This window comes from Panthera leo, chromosome B3, assembly GCF_018350215.1.
Source record: "Panthera leo isolate Ple1 chromosome B3, P.leo_Ple1_pat1.1, whole genome shotgun sequence".
NCBI lineage: Eukaryota > Metazoa > Chordata > Mammalia > Carnivora > Felidae > Panthera > Panthera leo.
Window position 1 is genome coordinate 83812105 of NC_056684.1, and position 25879 is coordinate 83837983.

Genomic DNA, 25879 nt, shown 5'->3' on the forward strand with positions numbered 1-25879 from the left:
GGTAGAAATTACTTAAAAAAATAAAATCTTAAAAAAAATAGAGAAAGAAAATTAGTAACTCACTATATGTTACATAAATGCAGACTGAAAAGTATACTGGACTGGAATCAGATTTGCTGTCCCTTAACCTCTCCAGACTTCAGTTTCTTCATGTGTAGCAGGGAACTATGGTTAGCTGGTTAAGAGGACCTAAGGTGATTAGATAAATTTCAAGTTCTGTGGGAAATAGAAAGGACTACATAAATCTATGATATTAATAATAAATAGTCACAGGTTTTCAACAACATGGCTTATGAATTTATGACAAGTATTCCAAACCAGTATTTCTAACTTTACTTCCTCTCTTATTTTTTACTTCACAATTATTTGGGAGAAAAAATTAGTAACTGATTGGTTACATGTGAAAAAGAAAACTACACTAAAAAGATTAATAGCAGTCAACAAACATCAATTCAGAGGCTACACTTTACTACTGAAAAACAGATGCTACATATCAGCTAATTAATCCTTAAACTATGAGATTAAGTGGAATAGTTACAAAATGAAGAGGTTCAAAGACTTACAATAAATCTTATTTTTAACATGGTTATCTACTTAACCAAATTACTATGTTTAGATAGCATTTTCCAAAAACATTTCCGTATTTGATCCTCTACAATGAGGTATGATAGATTATCGTCATTCTCATGTTATGGTTAAGAAACTGAGGCTCAGAAAGATTAATTTGCCCAAATGCATTAGGATAAGAAATTGAAGTAGAGGGATGACTCCCCAATGTAAAAGGAAAAAAGCAATTTGGATATTCTAGAGCAAAAGAAAAGCCTCAGATCTCTTTATTGCCTGAGATGAGACAGAGCATTTACAAATTCGAACTGTCTGAAAAGCAATATTCGTTGGAGCTTGCTTACACATCTCTGATTGTTTTAATATTCACCAAAAAATGAATATTCATGTTTGTTTGATCTCAAACTATTATTAAATTTGCAAGCAAAAATAGGACCTATGAAGAGCGGAACCAGATTATTTTCTCAGAGTGGAAAACCTAACGAAGGGTGTTCTCAATCCTTCTACGATTGACCATTGCTAAGATTATTCCTTAATAAGGAAGCACTTAATTTTCTCCCAAAACTCACTTGCTAGATTCCATAAATTAGCTGCTATAAAAGATCTATATCAGAAAAACTCAAACATAGTAAGAGGCTTTTCTTTCAATCTACTAAAAGCCACATTTTAGATAATGATTGAAAACAACAGCTGATGACAGCCAGTTTGGGACAAATGCCAACTGTTCCCATTTGTCCAAAAATGTTAAAATTGCTATAACACTAAGTTTTCAAAGAATACTGGTATCTGTAAATGAGAAAGTATATCAACTAAAACCCTAAAAAAAGACTAAAGGTGCCTCTTTGATCTGCAACATCAGTTTTTAAAATTTTAGTGTTCTGAAGTATAAGTAAACACATCTCAACAGCTTTATATATTTTCATACATTTTATTTTTTTAAACACTTATAATTTTGCAAGCTAGCAGTAAAATATTGCCCTCAATATTTTACTAATTAGCACCGTATACCTTTTAAAGCTAACTGGAACATTGTTTCATTGTAAATGATTGTAAAATAAAATCATTTCAAATGCCAAATTAGTCTCAAGTAACATGTGAACCATTAATTTTATCATTATTTTTGGCTCTATGCACAAAGATGTATTTCAAAGATGAACTCAGTTCTGTCAGTCTAACAAATCAAAGTACCACAGTTTTAAAGCAATAATCTCTGAAATTATTACTATACGAGGCATATAAGAAAGTTGGTTAAGTCAGCTATAAAAACAAACAGTACTACGTAACTTATTTAAAGTCCCTTATTTTTTTAGAATGAGGAAAATAATGAAAATTCTAAGAATCAGTTACATATACGGTTCAGTATGTCAGTATTCTCATACTTTCCTTATGAGTTCAGCCTTACCAAAAAACCATCAAAATGTCCAGGATAACTCAAAAGGACAGCTGGAAGCCTGAAATAAGATAGCTCAGTGCAAAAGATCCCAAGCCATTCATATAATTTTAAATGGAAGCCTAAACATTTAAGTCCTACTTTTGTTTTCACCTTTAAAAATCTTCTGATAATATGGGAAAATACCTAATTGTACTCAAGTTACTAACACGTTAAAAAAAAAAAGGAAGAATTTTTGTTTCCTGTTTTCTGATAAGAGCATTCTTCAGAGCTATGGGGTTAAGTTCTAAGCCACGATTGACTGCTTACTAGCATGCCTGTTTTGCATACCAGTAGAATCAAGTCCAGTTTTGCCATTTGTGGATAACTATGACAAGATACAAAAGCATGTGTTTGCCATAAATAGCTCTGGCTAACAGCAAACTGCTCACACTGAGCAGATCAAATTCTCTATAAGGAGAGCAGTCTGGACCACAGCCAAATCTCACTACTAATACTTAAGATTGCTACATCATTTTTTTCCCCCAATTTGCAAGATGTATTAAGAAATAATAGCTGAAATGAAAGGTCCTAAACATGAGAAGTATTATTAACTTTTGAAGGACATTTTATAAATTACTTTCATCATGACCAAATATGCAGTTAAGAGCTTCCTGCTTCTACTACTCAGTTACTTAGAAACATAAACGTGAATTAAAAAATAACTACCCTAATTTATCCAGAAAACAAATCTGGTATTGAAGAATATTTATGTCAAAGTGCAAAAAATAACTTCTGATCTTCATATTAACATATAAGGAAATAAATAAACTAATGTTTATAAAAGTATCCCTCTGTAACAATATTTTCTATTTGTTGGCTTTAGGATAGAATATTTTTTAAACTCAACAAACTGGAAAATATCATGCATGAATGTTGTACAAAAAAATTCTTAAATGACCAGTGCAAAGATTAGTAATAGCTGTTTACTCTAAAAGTTGCTTCACATAACATTTTGCAAAATGTCCAAGGAAAACAAGGCAACGTTCTGTAATATGCCACAATTTTTATTGCGACGTGGCCATTTTTGTGAGGGTAGGGAGTTTGATCTCAAAAACAATGTTCCATTTAAGGCTCTTTTATACAGAAATTGCCATCATGACTGATATTCAAAATATTTTTAGTGTTGCAAAACTTACATGGTAAACATAAACTCCTACACTTATTCAGTAGTGTACACTCAATGGAAAACAAAAAGGCATTAACAGCTGTTTCTTTTAAGATATGCAGGTAACAGGAATGAATACTGAGGTACCAGGATAAGTTGATGACACCGTTAACAAAACCTAATTGGCATTCCTTTTGGGGGAGGGAGGGTGAGTTAAACTCATTACAAAAAAAGTGCTTTCAATGCATAGTGTTATATCTGTGCTGCCATGTCACAAAAATAGGCTTGCCAAGGCAGGTGAGGTGTATGAATGCTCGAGCCTCACAAAACTGCAATCAAGTGCAACTATAAATAATACTGAATAAAGTTTACCATCTGACCAGTGGATAATACTTTCAAGGCATTCAATCAGCTTACCCTTTGCAGTATTCTAAGCTATTCACATTGACAATCACTTTCATTGTAGTGCTTGCTGCAAGGGAGGCATATAACCAGTTGTTTTGGCTAAAATATGACGGGAAGGCATTCCTTGGGTTCTACATAAAAGTAACAGTATTAAACAGTCTAATGGCAATCACTGATAGGCTGCTTACATGAATGGTATTTCCTTCATTCACTGTATTGGAAGGACCCAGTGGGAAGAGAAAAAAAACAAAAACAAAAAACACCTAACACTATTTCAATTGATTGAGCTGGAGAAATGGAAGCTCCTTAAGATCCAGATGGCACTTGACTGGCATTTTATAAGGGTTTTCCTTCAAGTGAAACTACTACGTTGCCTCCCAATTTCTCTCCAAGTGTTGAACGGTCCTTTATATCATCCAAGCCATTTACTTGCCATTCATGTTTAATACCTAAAAAGGAAAAACATGATAGCATTAAATCTTATAATAAAGAGAGAGTAATTCCTTTGCACAAAATTTTTAACGTTTGTACCTGTAAATTTCTTTTTAATGGCATCTTTAGAGCTAGCATAAATCATCTTGCTTTTTAAAGGTGCACTCTCAGGAGCCCTACAGAAAAAAAAAAAAAATCGTTGAATCCCACTTAAAAGAATAACAAAGGCAAAACTGACTATGTTAATAACAATCCTTGCATTTTAAAAGTACTTTTTCTTTTGTTTTTACACACCAGAATATAAATACTAGGTCTTCTTTCTTAGACTCTTTTGTTTCGTATGTGGCATCGTACAAAGCATATCGGCAATCATTCAGAGGTAGCAACTTCACAAAAGATGTGTAGGGGTCCTCTACAGTATCACCAATGTCACCCACCAAGATCTGCTTTGCTTCCTCTACAATTATTTGTCTTTTGTCATCGCTTAAACAGAAGAGAACGGCTTTCTTTCTTTTTTTGATCTCCTCTTGTGTAGAAGATTTTCTTACTTTCATATCATTAAAAACTTTGATGACTTCATCATTCACTGTAACTCCAGAAGCCTGAAATAAAAAAAGAACAGTAATTCAGAACAAGTATTCTGGTTTTAACCAAAATTACTGTTTGCCTAGAGAGGATTCACTTTAATCTGGACACCAAAAATTGCATCCTACAGTACAAGCAGTCCAGTCAGATCTGCCACATTTTAAGTAGCAGTGTATGAGATACACCCAAAGGATTCTAGCTCATCCTGTCCCATTCATCCTTTTTAAAGGGGTTTGGAGGTTGAAGTAAATGGAAGGTAGAGGGAAAGGGACAAATACAAGCTGTTCCATCCCTGAAATGTTTCCTATTTCATTGGGTGATGTCAGAGCTTCAGGAGCAGCAGCAAAAATACCTTCTGTATTGTGTCAACTCTGCAGGCCTTAAAAAAACACTTTTGGATTTCAGTTAAAGCTTCTACTATTTTTTTTTCTTTAAAGTCATCCTAGCCAGTGCCGTTTCCTCATAAGGAAAGAGAATCAAGTGTGAACTCCAATCCGCCCACGGCTACAACATAATTGCCTCACAGCTCAAACGCCGACACTTAAAAACTAACGGAGCTAGTGTAAAAGCTTTTTACGGCGAGAAAGCATTTTTAAAAGCGTTTTCTCACCTCCTGAACTCCTCTTAGGGGTTTTATTACAGGGCACCGAGACCCTTAACCGAAAGTCTTCAGCAAGGGCTTTGAGGCGCGTACCAATTTTAGAGACGAGCGCTGAGTAAAATAAGGAAGCCCCGCGCAAACACGGCGTGCGCGGGATGAGCCCCGCGCCGCCGGCCGCCGCTCCCAGGATCCCGACCTCTCCAGAAGGCGCCTGTCCGACTTAGGCCCCGACCCCCCGACCCACGCGCGCGCCCACCTCGCCCTCAGGAATCCGAAAAGCGGCAGGGCTTGGCCTGACGACGGGCGGGTAGGCCGGCCGGGTGGCTGGAGAGAAAGCAGCGGGGCCGGACGCAGCGCAGGAGCCCCCACCTTTAAGGCCTAAATCAGGTTAAAATGGCGGCCTCACTCCCAGGGTCCTGCAAGGCCGTGCGAGGGTTTTTGCTCGACGCGTCCCCGCTCTCAGCCCCCCAGGCCGGCGCGCCCACCTTACCATAGTGTCCGCGGCTGTGGCTGCGGCGGCGGCTCCGGCTCCGGCTCTGGCTCTGTGGCACTGGTAGGAGGAGAGGGAGGGGCGGGCGGCCAGCGGCGAGTGCGGGGCACGCCGGGAGCTGCAGCCCGAGAGGCGGAGGCGGCGGCGGTGGCTGGGGGGCTGCAGGCGGCGGGCGGCGGGCGGCGGGCGGGGCAGTCACGTGGACACGCCCCGGGCCGGCCCTTCCGCCTCCCGGCCCCGCCCGCGTCCTCGACCTGACCCCGGCGCGCGCGCCTTGCGGGCCTGGCCGGCCGCGCGACTGTGGCTAGGGCGCGGGGGCCTGGCAGAGCCGCCTCCGGCCCGGGCCACCACCCGTCAGCCGGCCCGGGAAGGCGCTCGGCTCCCCGAGGGGCGCTGCTCTCGGGATTGGGCGCTGGCGAGGGGAACGGTGCTCCAAGGTGTCTTTCTTTTATTCACCTGTGGTTTCCAACGAAGGGGTTAGAGTCCAGTGTTTTGAGGCATTTTGGAAAACCCACTTGAGATGCTGTGAATTGTTTCGATTTCCTTCCTCCAGTTAAATGAGAATAAACACTAGGGGGGCGGGAGGGTTACCCCAGTTGACTTAATTACTCAGCAAAAACAAAATGATAAACAGAAGTGGAAAATCACTTTCCCCAAGTCTGTGGTTGACATAAGAACAACGGGGGGAAATCGGGTAGTAACATCCCTTGGTAATATCGTTTTGTATATTAGACTCATAGGATATGGATGTATTCTTTGCTGGTAGTCTTTTCTTCATGAAGCCCCGGCTGTGACAGCTGACATCAAATAAATGGACCCAAGAGTAGAGATTCCTCCTCCTTGGCAATCACAACCTCTTCTAGCAATGCCATGTAACTGAGCCAAGACTCTTCTCTAAACCTTTTTGTTACTTACACATGTGTCCCATTTATCAAAGAAAAAATTGTCACTTTATACTTGAGGAAAATTTTCATAAAAATTTAATGTTTCATGAGTTTATATGAAAATACTGTATTATCAGTGAAACACTTTATGTGCTTATCTGTAATGAATGTTTAATAAAGTGTTAAACTATTTGGGGTTGATTTTGTATGCTGCCTTTTCTCCTAAAGTTTGACGATTTCTTCCTAACTCCCTTCATTTGTAAAATTGGTAAACTAAATTTAAAGCTCTGATCAATAAACTTACTTTGTGAAAAAGACTTGCACTAAAAAAAGCACATTTATTTTTGCCTAAAACTGTTGGGAAGAAAATCATAAGTCCAGATACACCTTGATACAGACTAAGCCAGAAGTGCAGTGCACAGGCAAGAACTTTGGGCTGGGAGTTGGGAGACTTGGGGATTAATCTTGGCACTGCCCCTATCTTTGTAACCTTGAAGGGCTTTCTACCCAGAAGACCTCACATACTTCATCTGTAAAACAAACTCTCATTGGGGTGCCTGAGTGGCTCTGTCAGTTAAGTGGCCGACTTCAAGTCAGGTCATGATCTCACAGTCGGTGAGTTCAAGCCCCACGTCGGGCCCTGTGCTGACAGCTCAGAGCCTGGATCCTGCTTTGGATTCTGTGTCTACCTCTCTCTCTGCCCCTCCCCTGCTCGTGCTCAGTCTCATTCTATCTCTCTCTCTCTCTCAAAAATAAATAAAACATTAAAAAAATTGTTGTTGTTTTTTTTTTAAATAAAAAAAACAAACGAACTCTCATTAAATTATCCTTAAAGTCCTTTCCAGCTTTGGGGCACCTGGACGGCTCAGTTGGTTAAGTATCTGACTCCGGCTCAGGTCATGATCTCACAGTTGGTGGGTTTGAGCCTCTCATAGGGCTCTGTGCTGTTAGCACAGAAACGGCTGGGATTCTTTCTCTCCCTCATTCTCTGCCCATTCCTTGCTAGCTCTCTCTCTCTCAAAATAAATAAACTTAAAAAAAAAAAAAAAGTACTTTCCACCTTAAAATTCAGTTTCCTAGTATACCAGTGTTTCTCAGGAAATGGTGTATATATATTTCAGGATTAAGTAAGTTTAAGGACGGAAAATCATAACAAGAGGGGATTATGCCCTAGTTTGTGTGATAAATCCTTGTGTCTAAAATTTAACATACTTTAAGTGGAGCATGTTAGGCATTGCCCAGCAAATGTAGACCTAATTTTTATGTCCACAGCTTGTGTTTCTCTTTTCTTTTTTCTTTTTATTTTTTTAACATTTATTTATTTTTGAGATAGAGAGAGACAAAGCATGAACGGGGGAGGGTCAGAGAGAGGGAGACACAGAATCTGAAACAGGCTCCTGGCTCTGAGCTGTCAGCACAGAGCCCGATGTGTGGCTCGAGCTCACTGACCGTAAGATTACGACCTGAGCCGAAGTCGGCCGCTTTACCGACTGAGCCACCCAGGCGCCCCTTGTGTTTCTTTTCTTAATGGAAAGATTGACTTAGTTTAGAGACAAAATTGAGAAGAAATTTCCCATTGTCCAAGCATGAATCCCAAGCAAGTGGATAACAGCACTTCATATTTAGCTGGTACTTTATAGTTGGTGAAACTGTTGGGGAAGAAAAATTTTCCTTTGCCCTTCAAGGTCTTCTGGCTGGTCAGAAATCAGATTGACAAGAGACAGATTAACAGAGGAAAGTAAAATTTCATTTTGTACGTAAGGGGAATCCAAATAAACATGAGATTCCAGGGACACCCGGGTGGCTCATTTGGTTAAGTGTCTGACTCGTGGTTCAACTTAGGTCATGATCTTGACTGATGAAGTTTTGCAGTGATGGTGGGGTTTGTGGGGTTGAGAGTCAACAGCCAAGAAAGAATTATTGAAGATATCTTTGGTGCAAAAAGGTGATTTTATTGGGGCACCTGGGTGGCTTAGTCAGTTAAGCATCTGACTTAGGTCATGATCTCACCATTCATGGGTTAGAGCCTCTCATTGGGCTCTGTGCTGACAGCTCAGAGCCTAGAGCCCGCTTCAGATTCCGTGTCTCCCTCTCTCTCTCTGCCCCTCCCTGGCTCCTGCTTTGTCTCTGTCTTTAAAAAATAAATAAACGTTAAAAAAAAATGTGATTTTATTAAAGCACGGGGACAGGACCAATTGGCAGGAAGAGCAGCACTGACCTTGTGATGGGTAACTGGTTATATACCATGGATTTGGGAAGGGTAAAGTGAAAAGGGAAGTTTCCAAAGAGACTTTCATATGCTAAAGACTCACAGATTACTGGAGGCCTAGCTATTGTCAAACTAAGGTTGTTTTTTCCTTTAGCAAAGCATTAACATTAAGACAGTAGGCAGCACTATCAACAATAGCCAAAGTATGGAAAGAGCCCAAATCTCCATCAATGGATGAGTGGATAAAGATGTGGTATATATATATACAATGGAGTATTACTCAGCAATCAAAAAGAATGAAATCTTGCCATTTGCAACTACATGGATGGAACTAGAGGGTATTATGCTAAGCGAAATTAATCGGAGAAAGACGAATATCATATGACTTCACTCATATGAGGACTTTAAGACACAGAACAGATGAACATAAGGGAAGGGAAGCAAAAATAAAATAAAAACAGGGAGGGGGACAAAACATAAGAGACTCTTAAATATGGAGAACAAACTGAGGGTTACTGGAGGGGTTGTGGGGGTGTGGGCTAAATGGGTAAGAGGCATTAAGGAATCTACTTCTGAAATCATTATTGTACTATATGCTAACTAACTTGGATGTAAATTAAAAAAAAAAAGAAAAAGACAGTAGGGAGTTCCTGGAGAAAGTTTTACTCTGCCTGCCTCAAGTATTTGCCAATGGGCTGCAGGTTATAAGGAAATTTAACTTTACCTGCCATTTCCTTCTTGCCTTTGTTCCCCATATCACTATGGAGGGGTGATGTTGGGGCTCCAGGAAAACTGAGTCTCCAGGTTTCTGGAGATTAGGCTATTGATAAGATTGCCTTAGTCTTGTAATTTACTAAGATATTTGTAAACTGATGGAGACTCATGTCCTGCATGACTGTGATCCCTATCAGTTAGCCATTTGTTTTCTGTCCTTTCCTTTGTTCTTGGGCAGCCAGGAGTGCCTGACAGATGTCACACAGATCCCACCTGGGCAGGGCGGGAGGGGGTGCTAGGCAGGCTGGGGGCAAAACACAAGCTAGGAAGGAAGAAAAGAAGGAAGGAAGGAAGTGAGGAAGGAAGGAAGGAAGGAAGGGCAGGTAAAATTAAATTTCCTTACAATCTGTAGCCCATTGACAAATACTTGAGGCAAATACAGAGTATAACATTTCTCCAGGAACCCCCTACCATCCTAGTGTTAATGCCTTACTTGAGGAAGAAAAAAAAAAAAAAAAAAACCCTTAGCTTGACAATAGCCAGGTCTCAGGTATCTTAGGAGTCCTCTTTAGCATATCAAAGTCCCTCTGGAGGCCTCCCTTTTGACTTTACCTCCCCCAAATTCTTGGTACATAATAAGCCACTCTTCACAACCCTGGTGCAGCTCTTCCTGCCCATGGGTCCTGTCCCTGTGCTCTAATAAAATCACCTTTTTGCACCAAAGACATCTTCAAGAATTCTTTCTTGGCCATCGGCTCCGGACCCCCCACCATCACCCCAAAACCTCATCAATGTCATGGTTCGTGGGATTGAGCCCCGCATAGGCTCTGTGCTGACAGCGTGGAACCTGCTTGGGATTCTCTCTTCCCTCTCCGCCCCTCCCTGCTCACACGTGTGTGCTCTCTCTCTCACTCTCTCTTTCTGTCTCTCAAAATAAATAAATAAACATTAAAAACAAACATGAGATTCTAAAGGTAAGTCAGGCAAAATAAAGTATATGTGTTATTTTGTTTTGTTTTATTTTATTTTATTTTATTTTATTTTATTTTATTTTATTTTATTTTAAGTAAGCTCTATGCCTAATGTAAGGCTTGAACTCATAACCCTGAGATCAAGAGTCACATGGCCTGTGGACTGAGCTAGTCAGGTGCCCCAAAATGAGGTATATATGTCATACTGAAATAAGGAGGAGTAGAACTCTGGAACTTCAAAGGAAAGGAAGACAATTCACAGAAAGAAAGGAAAGAGTAAATATTTGGTAAAATTATTTTTGCTGGGCCATCCAGAAATAATGGGACATAGAGAGGACTTTGATCAAATAGGCTTCGCTATCTCCCATCCCTAGTTCATATTTTAATGCTGTTATCTGTGGTGATAGCTCTCTTCCTAGAGTAGGTTCTCTATCTAAACTCCTTCAGGCGGTTGGAGGGGAAGCTCAGAATTTTTTCTTGAGTCTTTTGGGCCTTGGTTACTTTCATCTCAAAATAATCTGCATGCCAAAGTGGCACATCTTGGGGCTACTCTTTCTGAATGCCTACAAAATCTTTCGCTTTCTTTCTCTCTCTTGAAGTTCCACAGAAATCATGGAGAAAGGATCCCCAGTGCTCTAAACACTTGCTTTGTCTGGGTATCACGAACTCCTCTCCTTACTGGACTCTCCCTCTCAGGGCCTCCCTCCCTCCTTAGCCTTGAAATTTGAAGACAAGAGATTCCCCAGAAGCTACAATCTGACAGAGACCAGGTCTGGGGACACAGGAATCTAGATTAGATATCAGAATGTCTCCCATCAAAACTGGGAATTCCAAAGATGTTAGTCACTCCCAGCTGTCATCAAACCCTCTCCGAACTCCGCCCCCCACCGAACCACCCCCTTGGCAGAGTTGATATTTTCTATATACTAGGATTCTTTTCCTCAAGATATTTTCATCTTTGCACATATTGTGTTGTAATAGTTTGTTTATGTGTTCTGCCACCCTGCTAGACTATAAATTCCTTAGGGATCTGAGTCCTACCCAATCTTTGAATTTCTGGAATCTGGAATACAGTAGGTGCTCGATTATAATGAAGTAATACATTTAAGATGCTTTAGTGCTAGAAAGAGAACAAAAAGGAAGCTCTTCGAGATCGTGAGGTCTTTCTATGGGCCCTTGTGAGGCCTGCATTAGAACCTCAGGGCCAGCAACAACTCCTCTTCATGCCTATTGATTATAACCAGAACCTACCACCACTTGGTAAAGGAACGGCATTACCAAGCATTGCTGCGTGAATTTTGGTCCATGTGTAGTGGAGGGATCTGAGTGTCAGACATCGTGTGTATTAGTTTCCTGTGGCTGCTGTAACAAATTAGCATGAATTTAATGGCTTAAAAAAATATAAGTTTATTATCCTACAGTTCCAGAGGTCAGAAGTCAGAAATGAGTCCTACAGGGCTAGAATCAAGGTGATGGCAGTACTACTTGCTTTTGAAGGCTATAAGAAGAGAATCTGTTTCCTTGCCTTATCTAGCTTCAAGAGGCTGCCCACATTCCTTGGTTTATGGCCCCCAGACAGCTTCAGTCTTTACATTTCCCTCTCTCTCTTTTTTTTAATGTTTATTTATTTTTGAGAGAAAGAGTGCAAGCAGGGGAGGGGCAGAGAGAGAGGAAGACACAGAATCTGAAGCAGGTTCCAGGCTCTGAGTTGTCAGCACAGAGCCTGATGCAGGACTCAAACTCATGAATAGTGAGATCATGACCTGAGCCCAAGTCAGATGCTTAACCAACTGAGCCACCCAGGCCCCCAGTCTTCACATCTCTGATTCTCTGAATCTGTCTCCTGCCTCCCTCTTTCACTTCTGAGGACCGCTGTGATTATTTTGGACCCAATGGATAATTTAGGATAATCTCCTAGCTCAAAATCATTAACTTAATCACATCTACAAAGTCTCTTTTGCTATGTAAGGTAACATATTCACAGGTTCTGGAACTTCACGTGGGGACATCTTTTGGGGGATATTACAGAAAAAGAAACAGCAAGTCCCAGGTGTAGTCATTTGTCCCCCCACCTCCCACGGCAACAAACTAAAATTTATTTACAGTTTCAACCTATCCAGGAATGTGACCTTTGAAAAGCTGATCAGAAATTTTCTGATCAGCACTAGTGAGGCAGTCTGCATGATACAAACCCTGCCGTGCCCTTCCCACCCACTCCTGCCAAAAGAAGATGACCTGGACTGAAACAAACCTTTCTTTTGCTAATGACTCCCTTGCCCCACTTTCCTTCCAATTAAAAACCTCCCACTTTGTACAACCGGTCTGAACATCTCTGTACTTGCTGGAGGGATGCTGCCTGGTTCATGAATCATTTCATAAAGCCAGTTAGATCTTCAAACTTACTTGATTGAATTTAATTTTTTAACAGGGGCCATTATTCTATCTCCCACACCACATCTGTTCTCTTTAGCAACTTCAAGCCCAAGCAAATAACTAACAGGTGGGACAGAAGAATCCTAACCAATCCAGTACTAGAACTCACATCTAAGCTGTAATTTTCCATTCGCAGGACCGCACGTGGATGGCAGCAACACACAACTGTTAGGAACTAAGTGAGAATGACCTCAGGGACGATGGATCTAAATGGAATCTCAGCTCTGACTCATGGTAGTGGTGCAATCTTGGGCCATTTATTTAACTTCTCTAAGGCTGTTTCCTCATGTGTAAAATGGGGATTATGTTACCTCTCTGAATTATGGTGAGGATCAGGTGAGATTGTGTACGTAAAGCTCCTTCCAGTACAGGCAAAGGAACCCTAAAGGCCATTGTTAGCACCAGTGTGGAGTGCAGGTGGGGAACCCCAATGATGGGGTTCAGGGTAGGCCACCCCAAATTATTCCACTTTAGCATATTGATTATTTAAAAATTTTTTTGATGTTTATTTATTATTTAAAAAATTTTTTTAATGTTTATTTATTTTTGAGACAGAGAGAGACAGAGCACAAACAGGGGAGGGTCAGAGAGAGAGGGAGACACAGAATCTAAAGCAGGCTCCAGGCTCTGAGCTGTCAGCACAGAGCCCGATGCGGGGCTCGAACTCACAGACCGTGAGGTCATGACCTGAGCCAAAGTCGAACGCTTAACCAACTGAGCCACCCAGGCGCCCCATGTTTATTTATTTTTAAGAAAGACAGATTCTGAGCAAGGAAGGGTCAAAGAGAGGGAGACACAGAATCCTGAGGCAGGTTCCAGGCTCTGAGCTGTCAGCACAGATCCCAATGCAGGGCTCAAACTCATGAATAGTGAGATCATGACCTGAGCCAAAGTCGGACACTTAACCGACTGAGCCACCCAGGTACCCCGGCATGTTGATTATTTTAAATTAAAGTGACTTAAGAACATCCAGTACAAACAGCACACTCCAATCCTTCTCTGTGCCCCAAAAGCAGGAAATACATTTCCCATATGAAAGGTACCCTTCCTGTGTGAGGAGGTGAAGAGACATCCTTATCACCAGAGATAGGGAATTCAGGGCCAAGAAAGCTGTATAAACAGCCCTTGTTACTTCCTTACTAGCTTACTGCCCAAGCTCAAATTTCTTTGTCTTGTTAATTCCTCACACATTTATTATTTCTTTGTCTAAAAGGGATAAAAGCTGCCTGCTTTGAGCTTCACATTTCTATGAGCTCTTGTGTGTAAGAAATTAAATGTTTCTTTTCTTATTAATATGTTTTTTTTTAATGTTTATTTATTTTTGAGAGAGAGAGAGAGAAAATGACCAGGGGAGGGGCAGAGAGAGAGGGAGACACAGAATCTGAAGCAGATCCAGGCTCTGTGCTCTTAGCACAGAGCCTAATGTGGGGCTCGAACCCACGAACTGGACCGTAAGATCATGACCTGAGCCAAAGTCAGATGCTTAAGCAACTGAGCCACCCAGGCACCCCTCTTGTTAATTTATTTTATGTCCATTTAATTATTAGGCCAGCCAAAGAATCTTGAACGGGAGAAAGGAAATTTTCCTCTTCTACACCAACTCACAGGCAACAGTCACGAAACAATGCCAGGCTTCATGGGTACTAATATATAAGGCTCTGCTTAAGCATGTTTATTCAAGATTCCTTAGAAAATTGGAAAAGTGAACATCCCCTACTGCATATTCTCCCAAGAAACAAGCTAGACAGGGTTTCTGTGGTATGTAAATGTTTAGAATAATTTTTTAATTACTATCGAAGCCATTGAATCTGGAAGATTATGCAGCCCCACTCACTGTCAAGACACATCACACTTGTCTCCCACAGCCACTTCCCGACAAAGACAAATGTAAGCATAAAGACGGTCACCACTTCAAAATGTACCTTTCTACCCACATGCCTTCTTTATTCTGACATATCCTTCCTAACCCACGCCTGAGTAAGAAGACTGGTAAGGAGGCAAGTCATGTATTTTTCTAAATTCAAGTTGGAACTTTGAACAAGAAAATAAACATAGTGGGAGATGGTGTGTCAGAGTCTGATCCGTGTGACTCACTCTCTCATCCACAAAACTCACTTTGGGTCTTACATGTCTCATTTCTTGTTCTTTCTAACTTAGGAACATGACCTCACAGTAAAGGAACTTAGCATTAGCTCACGTGATGAGGCAATGAGGTAGAGTAGCAGCAGTGAAATGCGGGAAGTTGTAAAATATTGTTTGAAGCAGTTGCAAACTCTACATTTATAGATGCTACTTTCAATTTATTAACTCACAGACACATTTATCAGATCCACCTACCAGTGATTTACTATTAATTGGATCATGATAATAAGTAGCAGCTGGTTACCTAACTTATACAACCATACAAAAACAACACCTGAGAAAAACGTGTGAGTAATTTAAGGTGGAAATCCTTTGGTTACAAAAGTTGTAGATTTTTTAATCATAGAAAATCAGACAGACATGAAAAGCATTACATATGAAAACTATATGTTAACAGACATGGATAAGAGTAGGCAAGAGATCAAAAACTAAATCAAGAATGTCAAAAGCTTACTCAGTCACCCATCTCTTTGTTTCATTTATTGAGCACGTCTGCTAGAAACTGAGAACGCAAAGATAAAAATAACATAATTCCTGCCTTGAAGAGTGAGTTCTGTGAGACTATAGCAAGGAAGCCAATGTCTATGGAACTATTGCATACCATATGGCTTGCATGGGTTGGGAGCACAAAAGTGGACCACCAGCTCAGTCTGGAGTGAGTTGGGTCCAAAGGGACAGGTGAGAGTTCACTATGCAGATAGGGTAAGGGCATTCAAAGCAGAGGGAACCTAATGCACAAAGCCACAGCAGTGTGAGTGAAGCATAAGAAACCCCAGGTAGTTTGCGATACTGGAGCCCCTACACTGGGTAAGGGATGAAGATGGAGTGGTATGGAAGTACCAGCTCTTAGGAGCCTTGTGTTCAATCTCACAGTCAGAATTTTATTCTGCAGGCAGTGAGGGAGACAACAAAGATTTTTCAAATATGTTTTTTTAATTTAATTTTTTAAGTGTTTATTCATTTTGAGAGAGAGAGAGAGAGAGAGAGAGAGAAAGAGAGTGTGAGCAGGGGAGGGGCAGGGAGAGAGGAAGAGAGAGAGAATCCCAAGCAAGCTCCGCACCGTTAGTGCAGAGCCCAACGTGGGGCTCAGTCTCATGAACCATGAGATCATTACCTGAGCCAAGATCAAGAGTCAGATTCTTAACCGACTGAGCCACCCAGGCTCCCCAGTACTTCATTCTTTTTTTATGGTCAACTAATATTTGGTTGCACAGATATACCACATTTCCTTTATCCATTCATTAGCTGATGGTGGCCTTTCAGCTGTTTGCACTTTTTGGCTATTGTGAATAATGCTTTCATAAACATTCATGTCCAAATTTTTGTGTGAACATATATTTTCATTTCTATGGGGTATATACCTGAGAGTGGAATTACGGGGTCATATGGTAATTTCACGTTTAAAATTTTGGGGAGCTGCCAAACTTTTCCAAAGTGGCCACACATTTTGCAACCTCATTCGGAATGTTCCAATTTCTCTACATCCTTAACAACAATTGTTACTGTTTGTCTTTTTTAAGTCATCCTACTGAGTGTGAAGTGGTATCTCATTGTGGTTTTGATTTGCATTTCCCTTATGGCTAATCGTATTGAGCATCTTTTCGCGTGCTTATTGGTCATTTGTATATCTTTGGAGAAGTGTCTGTTAATATCTTCAGTTCAGTTTTTTAAAATTGGTTATTTGTCTTTTTATTGGGTTGTAAGAGTTCTTTTTTTTTTAATTTTTAAAAATATTTATTTATTTTTGAGAGAGAGAGAGACAGAGAGACAGAGAGACAGAGAGACCGCACATGAGCAGGAGATGAGCAGAGAGAGAGGAAGACACAGAATGTGAAGCAGACTTCAGGCTCTGAGCTGTCAGCGCAGAGCCCTCCCTACGCGGGGCTTGAACTCATGGACCGTGAGATCATGACCTGAGCTGAAGCCAGATGCCTAACCAACTGAGCCACCCTGGCACCCCGAGAGTTCTATATATATTTTGAATACAAGTGCCTTATAAGATATATGACTTAAGAAAAAATTTCTCTCATTCTGTGGGTTGCAGGTTGTCTTTTCAGTTTCTTAATGATGTCCTTGGAAGCAGGAAACTTTGACATTTTGATGAAGTCTAGTTTACCTCGTTCTTTTGTTGCTTGTGCTTTTGTCATTATATCTAAGAAACCATCACCTCATCTATGTTTATAAAGATTCTCTTCCATTTTTTCCCTAAGAATTTTGTAACTCCTGTTTTAGTTTTTAATTTTATTTTAGAAAGAGAGAGCATGTGACTGGGGAGAGGAGCAGAGAGAATCCTTTTTTTTAAATAAATAAATAAATAAATTAGTTTTTAAATTTACATCCAAGTTAGTTAGCATGTAGTGCAATAATGATTTCAGGAGTAGAATCCAGTGATTCATCTCCTACATATAACACCCAGTGCTCATCCCAACAAGTGTCTTCCTTAATGCTCCTCACCCATTTAGCCCATCCCCCCAAACAACCCCTCTAGTAACTCTGTTCTCTGTATTGAAGAGTCTGGTATGTTTTGTCCCCCTTCTTGTTTTTATATTATTTTTGTTTCCCTCCCCTTATGTTCATCTGTTTTGTCTCTTAAATTCCTCATATGAGTGAAGTCATATGATATTTGTCTTTCTCTGACTGGCTAATTTCGCTCAGCATAATACCCTCTAGTTCTATCCACCTCGCTGCAAATGGCCAAGATTTCATTCCTTTGGATTGCTGAGTAATACTCCATTGTATAAATATACCATTTCTTTATCCATTCATCTGTTGATAGACATTTGGGCTCTTTATTATTTTTTGTTGTTTTTTAAGTATTGAGTTCCTACTATGTGCCAAGGACTGTGCTGGCACTGGATATAAGATGAACAAAACAAACATGGTCCCTGCCTTCATGCAGTTTATAGTCTAGTGCAAAAATAACAGGGATCAATAGATTAGGAGAATTAAAGACTGATTCTCTGGCTGAAGAGCCCTCCAGAGAGAACAGAGAGGGGGAAAAAAGAAGCTTGGCTTTTCAAGGAAAATAAAAGGCCAGTGAAGCTACAGTGTAGCCGACAAGAAGGAAAGCGCTACAAGATGAGGCTGAAGAGGTTAGGGGCCAACTAATGCAGGACCCGTAAACCAATCCCAAACCCTACGTTGAGGCTCCCCTGGTGCCCCAGCAAACTGAACAGGGGCGCTGCGGATGCTTTAAGTTTCAAGGGAAACACAGCGACATCTCTCGGACATCGTGGGAATTTACCAACTCAAACTCATTTACACTTTAATCCCATGTTCTTTGGGTGAGTTTTCCAATGTTGGTGTAATAAAAAGCTAGTCCCTGGAGAGCATCCGTGTGGAGCAGGAAATGAAGGTTGCTGTTTCCAATCTGATTCCAAGGTTTAAGAAGTTATATGGTGTCCAGCAGGCGCTATTGGGACATAAATATTAAGTCGCTTGAACTTAACTAGTTAATAAACAGAACTGTTAGCTATTTCTTTGGGCCCAAGAGCACCTTGAAAAAAAATTACTGAGATACTAAGGGCACCTTGAACTGATAAGTTTGGCAGCTTCTACTTTAAGGATTTTAATTTACTTTATTCCAAGTGTTACAGGAAGCTATTAAAAAGTTTACAGTAGGGAGAGTGACATGGAGGCTTTAATGTTTTCTAGTAAAATGGTGGTTAAAAAAAATCTAGACATTTAGCCTCAAGTGATTTTGCTGCCAATTACTTGCTCAATTACCCCAAAGTCTTCGGTTTAAATTTCGAAATTCTAATTAATTAAGGACTCCAATATTTTCCTCCCTAACAGACAATTTTGCCCCAAGGCTAGAGACCAATCGAGAATCAAAGCAGAAGCACGAGTCTTTCAATGACTTTTAAATTATTTATGCCTTCACAAACTGTCTACATCTTTATGCCAGTTCACATACTTTATAACATTTTCTGTAGGGTCATTTTTCCTTTCCTTATTTGTAACTGTTCTTTATATATTCAGTATACCAACTTTTTGTCGGTTATATGCCTTGCAAATATCTTCTCCCATTCTCTGGGTGATCTTTTCATTTTGTTTATAGTGTCTCCTAAGTAAAGACGTTAAAAAAAATCATGTAATAGGATGTATCAACTTATTCTTTTAGGTTTGTACCTTTTCCTTTATATTTATGGTTTGTCTTCCTTTCCTCTTTCTTCCTGCTTTGATCTTTCGCTCCCACCTTCCTCACCCTACCCTCCTCCTCCTTTTTTTTTCCTCCCTACTTCCCATTCTCCCCAACCTATTCTCCTTTCTTTTAAGAAATCCTTCCCCACTAGATATTTGATGAGCTCAAGGAATCAGTATTGAAGTCTTTTTAATGTAATAATGATATTCAGGTCATTTTTGTATAGAGTGCCTTTCCTTTTAGAGATACATTTGGAAATATTTACAAATGAAATGGTGTGATGAGTGGAATTTTCCTCAAAATAATATGGAGAATGGGGGACAGATAAAGCAAGATTGGCCATTAGTTGTAATTATTGAAGCTGAGTAATAGGTACATAGAAGTTCATTATACTATTCTAACTAATTTGTATATGTTAAAATTTGACCATAATAAAAAGCATATAGAGGCGCAATTGGTTGAGCCTCTGACTCTTGATTTCAGCTCAGGTCATGATCCCAGGGTCAGATCAAGCCCCATGTTGGGCTCTGTGCTGAGTGTGGTGCCTGCTTGGAATTTTCCCTCTCTCTCTCTCTCTCTCTCAAAATAAAAAATAAAAGAAATAAATATTAAAAAGCATATATATATATATATATTTGTATATATATAGGTAGCTACACAGAGAGAGGTGAAATCCTTCCCAATCTTGATATAAGATTTTTTTTTCCTATATATTCTTCAAATAATTTTAAAGCTGCTCTTTGCACTTAGGCTTCAAATACCTGGGTGACTCTGAAGGAATGCCATAGAAAAGCACCAGAGAACAGGCTTTTGTTGAGCTATCCAAAGATGGTTAAGAAGGAATGCTTGTGTGGTTGGCTGTGTCTTATGACAGTTTTTATGCTAGGAAAGTCCTTTCCAAACCAATGAGGACAGTTTGCCTTGGCTATGTGGAAACATACTTTTCAACCCGAATTTGAAGAATGATGCCCATTATTTTCTATAAAATAGGAGTAACCAAAGGGGTATTTTACATTTATTAAAAGATTTTTAAACCTTCTCTTCTTCACCATTTATCCTTTTTTTGGCCATAAGTCAGAATATTTCTTAAAATGTGATAATTGCATTATTTATCTAAGCAAAATAATTTTGCTAAAGCCTTCATCTCAAAAAGTCAGCTCTTTACGATTCTGCTCTGGAAATTCCTACCTTCAAAGTAACATGGACTTTTAGAGATGACAAGCATCTTTCACATTTGGATAGGGGCACTGGTAGATGTTTTTAGATCTATTAGAAAAGAGTTCAGTCTAAGAGTCTTTGATCTGCTGGGATTTCTAACATATGTGAACTCTCAACACACTTTCTCTAATTCTACCAGATGTAACCATAGCGAGTCCATGAACTATAACTTGGTGTAGTTACAGATCTCTTGCTTTCTATTATACAGGATGGACTTCCACATGTTCTTTTGCTTCGGAGCTTGCTCATTTCCCTCCAAGAAATTGTCAAGAGATGATCAGTACTGGTGGACCCTTTATCTTTGTCCTAAAAGATGGCATTGTTAGGCCACCCAGTAAGTTAAACAAATACAGTACTTTGCAGACTCTGACATAGTTGGTTTAGACCTTACAGAGAAAAAAGCTGAGTTGAAATGAAAAATTTTAGCCCTGGATATGGTCTATCTTAGTATATGTTCCTTGAGTATGTGAAAAGAATGTATATTCCACTGTTACTGGGTGGAGGGTTCTATGAATGTTGATTAGATCCTTTTGGTTGATGGTGTTTAGTTTTATTTACTTGCTGATTTTCTGCCTAGTTGTTCTACTAATTTTTGACAGACAAATCTATAACTGTAGATTTGTCTATTTCTCTTTTCAGTTCCATCAGTTTTTGTTCCACATATTTTGCAGTCCTAAATGCATACACATTTAGAATTACCATTCTTGGCGGATTGATCCTTTTATTATCACTAATGTTCCTTTCTGTCTTTGGTAACCTGCATTGTTCTTTTTTTTTTTTTTTTTTTTTTTTTTAAACATGTATTTATTTTTTGAGAGACAGAGAAAGAGTGTGAGCAGGGGAGGGGCAGAGAGAGAGGAAGACACAGATTCCAAAGCAGGTTCCAGGCTCTGAGCTGTCAGCACAGACCCTGACACAGGGCTCGAACCCACCATGAGATCATGACCTGAGCTGAAGTTGGATGTTTTACTGACTGAGCCACCCAGGTGCCCCTAACCTTCATTTTTCTCAAGTACATTTTATGTGATATTGATTTATATAGTCACTCCTGCTTTTCTTTTATCAGTGTTTGCACTCTGTCTTTCCCATCGTTTTACTTTCAAGCTACCCATATAGTTAAATTTGAAATGAATTTCTTGTAGACAGCATATAATCTGGTCATGTGTCTTAATTCATTTTGCCAATCTCTCTTTTTGATTGATAGACTATTTGAACACTTTTACATTTACATAAAATAGAGCAGGAAGTATAGAGACTTCTCGTTATACTTCCTAACACCCATCCCATTTTCCCTATGAATAACATCTTCTATACATGTGGTACATTTGTCATAATTGATAAACCAATATTTACATTATTATTGACTAAACCCATAGTTTACATTAGGTTCATTCTTTGTGTTGTACATTCTTTGTGTTTTAACAAATCTATAATGAAATGTAGCCATGATTATAGAATTATACAGAATAGTTTCACTGCTCTAAAAAAGGCCCTTGTGCTCCATTCAGTTCTCTCTCCCTCAGAGCCCTGACCAATTTCTCCCTTCCTTCCTTCCTTCCTTCCACTTTTTAAATTGGTGTATGTAGAGCATTTAAGTTGCATATAATTACTGATTTGTTAGGGCTTATGTCTACCTTTTTTTTTTTTTTTTTTTATGTTTCTTCTCCAAAGATGTCTATGTCCTAATCCCTGGAATCCCTGTGAATATGTTACTTTATCTGGCAAAATAGACTTCTAAAATGTGATTAATTTAAGGACCTTGAATAGGGATATTATCCTGAGTTGTCTAGGCAGGTGTAATATAATCAAAATGGGTTCTTAAAATCAGAGAACCTTTCCTGGCAGGGTCAGAGGCAGATGTGATTATGAAGAAAGGCACAGAGAAATGTCATGTTGGTAGATTTGAAGATGAAGGGGGCCATCAATCAAGGAATGTGGGGACCTCTAGAAGCTGGAAAGAGCATGGAAATGGATTCTTCCCTAGTGACTCCAGAATGGAAAACAGCTCTCTAGAAACTTTATTTTAGCCTCCTGTCAGACTTCTAACCTACAACTAATAAGCTTGCATCATCTAAGCTGCTAAATTTGTGGTAACTTGTTACAGCAGCAATAGAAAACTGAACTTTCTGTTCTTTTGTTTGTTTCAAGTGTGTTTGTAACTGCTTATTGAAGCATTTGTATCATGGCTGCTTTGAAGTCTTTGTCAAATAATTCCTTTTTTTAAGTTTCTTATTTTGAGTGCAGAGCCCCATGGGGGCTTGAATTCATGAACTGTGAAATCATGACCTGAGCTGAAATTGAGTTGGACACTTAACCGACTGAGCCACCCAGACGCCCCTTTGTCAAATAATTCTAACATGTCACGTTGGTGTTGACATCTTTCTCTTTTTCATTCAGTTTGAGATCTTCCTGGTTTGTGGTATGAGTAATTTTTTACTGAAACCTGGATATTTTTGTATTATGAGACTGTGGACCTTATTTAATTTTTTTTAATGTTTATTTATTTTTGAAAGAGAGAGAGAGAGAGAGATTTATTTTGAAAGAGAGAGTGTGAGCGGGGAAGAGAGAGGCAGAGAGAGAGAGGGAGACACAGAATCTGAAGTAGGCTGAGACTCTGGACTTTATTTAAATCTTCTTAGCTACTAGCTTTCTCTGACACCACTGACAGGGAAAGTCTGGGAACTACCTTGTAATTGCCAAATGCAGAAGTCCAAGTTTCCCACTCAGCCTTTGATGACACCAGGAATGGGGTTCCCATTATTGCTGGTCAGTGGTCAGTAGACACCTCCTGGTCTCCACTGACACTCTAGGGGAGGTGGGAGATACCTCACTACTGGCTGGTGGGGATGAAAGTCCAGGCTCCCTACTTGCTCTTCACTGACACCACTCCAGTGGGGGTGTAGGGGCACCTTATTTTATCCTTATCCTATCCTGGTGGAAGTCTAGGCTCCCCAGTTGATTTTTGGGTGTGGGTAAGGCCAGATTTTTCTGTGGTGTTTGGCTGGAATGGAATGGTTATTGTCTAAATGTTTTATCTTCCTAGGCTGCTCCTTTTCTGGTTCTTTGGAAAAGCTTTTTGTGGCTTTTGTTTTCTTTGTGCTATTTAGAATTTCCAGTTGCCAGCTTCTTCAGTTTCATCTAGATATATGAGCGAAAAAGAAAACCCAGGTAACTCATCATGCTTTCCTCAGATCCCAAGGTCCCGAGTCAGTCTGCCTTCTCAACAACTTTCAGTCTTAAGTATGCTTTATATATGATATCTAGGGTTTTTGGCTTTTAATTTTATAGCAGGAAGAGTAGGGGAAAGGATGCTTACTTACTTCATTATCGAAGAAGTAGAAGTCTGCCAGGGCACCTGGGTGGCTCAGTCAGTTGAGCGTCCGACTTCAGCTCAGGTCATGATCTTGCAGTTGACAAGTTTGGGCTCTGTGCTGATGGCTCAGAGCCTGGAGCCTGCTTCGGATTCTGTCTCCCTCTCTCTCTGCCTCTCACCCGCTCATGCTCTGTCTCAAAAATAAAGATAAACATTAAAAAAAAGAAAAAAAAAGAAGTAGAAGTCTGCCTGGGGATCATTTTTAAAGTTGTTTTTTTTCTTTGTGGGTTTTTGGATCACATTTTGGCATTTTTTCCCCCAGTCTACATTTTTAATAAATGTATAGTTCTATGACGGTTTTGGTTTTACGTGGGTTTTCAGTTCAGGTCTAATTTGTAGGTTTTATCCTCCACCCCCCCCCCCCCCCCCCGTAGTATTAAGACATTAAGTCCATCAACTTTCCTTTACCAGCTGCCTACCCTCACTGGGATAGCTACAGCTTCAGTTCATGTCACTGTCAGAATCGTTTTTCAACCACTCTCTTGTGCATTCCGCTATGAGTTTAAACAGATGCTCATTGTGTCTTAGTTAACATTTATGAGTGTTTAAAAAATTTATATATTTTATCATGGTAAAAACACACACACTAAAGTTTCCATTTTATTTTTAAAGTAAGCTCAACCCTCAACGTGGGGCTCAAACTCATGCCCCTGAGATGAAGAATTGCATGCTCTACTAAATTAGCCAGCCAGGTGCCCCTAAACTTTCCAGGTTAACCATTTTTAAAGTTGTGTGTGTTTTTTGTTTGTTTGTTTTTCTTTTTTTGAAAGAGAGAGAGAGAGAGAGAGAGAGAGAATCCCAAGCAGGCTGTCAGCACAGAACCCTCTGTAGGGATTGATCCCAGGAACCATGAAATCATGACTTGAGTTGAAATCATGACTTGAGTTGAAATCAAGAGCTGGACACTCAACCAACTGACCCACCCAGGTGCCCCCATTTTAACCATTTTTAAATGTACCATTAAGTACATTCATACTGTCGTGCAATCACCACAACTATCCATTTGCAGAATTTTTCATCATTCCAAACAGAAACTGTATTCTGGATGTTTTCAGGTTATCTGCTTCTGGCTGGTGAAGTGGGAGACATTTCAGGTGGAAGGCAGAGCAAGCGAAAAGGCATGAAGTCTTCAGAGTCCTAATTTCTGAGACACAACAGAGTCTAGTGTGACAGGAACCAATACATAGATGGTGTAGTGGGAAGTGATACACGTGGTTGACAGAATGGTGTCAGCTTGTATAGGCCAAGCTAATCCCATTGGAGGTAACAGGAAAGGAAAATTACAAATGAGAAATTGAGTGGCTTAGTTTTGTTATTTAGGAAGGTAATTCCAGTAATAGGGAGATCTTGCAGAGATAACAGTCCTATACTGATTATTGTGCAATATATGAAAAGTTTGATGTATTTCGTCCAGTTTTCTGTTTACAGCAGGGTATCAAATCCTGTACCCATTCCTCCTTCACGGCTGGAAGTAGAATCTAGCATGGGGCAGTTGCTAAGTTTCACCATGAAGCAGTATGCAATTGCTCAGGGACTGTATGTAGACCTAAAATAAAAGAGAACCAAAGATGAGATTATAGGTGAATCTTGACTTTTAAGAGTAGCCAGCGCGGGCGCCTGGGTGGCGCAGTCGGTTAAGCGTCCGACTTCAGCCAGGTCATGATCTCGCGGTCTGTGGGTTCGAGCCCCGTGTCAGGCTCTGGGCTGATGGCTTGGAGCCTGGAGCCTGTTTCCGATTCTGTGTCTCCCTCTCTCTCTGTCCCTCCCCCGTTCATGCTGTCTCTCTCTGTCCCAAAAAAAAAAAAAAAAAAAAAAAAATTGTTTAAAAAAAACAGTAGCCAGAGCAAGAACTGGTGAAGAAAATTAAGAGTTCTTTCCGTTTGTTAAATACTGTTCTTTGTTTAAATTATGTATTATTTACACCAGATTAGGGATCAGAAAACAAAGCCAAATCTGGCCCCACACTTGTTTTTGCAAATAAAGTTTTACAGTAACCCACACTTGTTTTTGCAAATAAAGTTTTACAGTAACACAGCCATGCATCAGTTATGCATTGTCTCTAGCTGCTTTTGTGCTACAATCGGCAGAGTTGAATAGTTATAGCAGAGACAGATGACTGGCAGAGCCTTAAATATTTCCTATCTAAACCTTTACAGAAAGTTCGCTAAGTCCTATCC

General features: G+C 39.9%; 1 protein-coding gene across 2 annotated transcripts; it reads right to left on the minus strand.

The window, feature by feature from the left end:
- Positions 1 to 1766: 1766 nt before the first annotated feature.
- Positions 1767 to 5777, minus strand: CFL2 (cofilin 2). Of its 2 annotated transcripts, none has more exons than XM_042942965.1 (4): positions 5615 to 5777; positions 4233 to 4540; positions 4038 to 4114; positions 1767 to 3955 (listed from the first exon to the last, which is right to left on the minus strand). In XM_042942965.1, exons 1-4 carry the CDS (start codon positions 5615 to 5617, stop codon positions 3843 to 3845), a joined length of 501 nt encoding a protein of 166 aa, XP_042798899.1. In that variant the 5' UTR covers positions 5618 to 5777; the 3' UTR covers positions 1767 to 3842. The 2 variants fall into 2 exon arrangements, with proteins under 2 accessions (XP_042798899.1, XP_042798900.1); XM_042942966.1 differs by lacking the exon at positions 5615 to 5777 and adding an exon at positions 5381 to 5451.
- Between the last annotated feature and the right edge of the window lie 20102 nt (positions 5778 to 25879).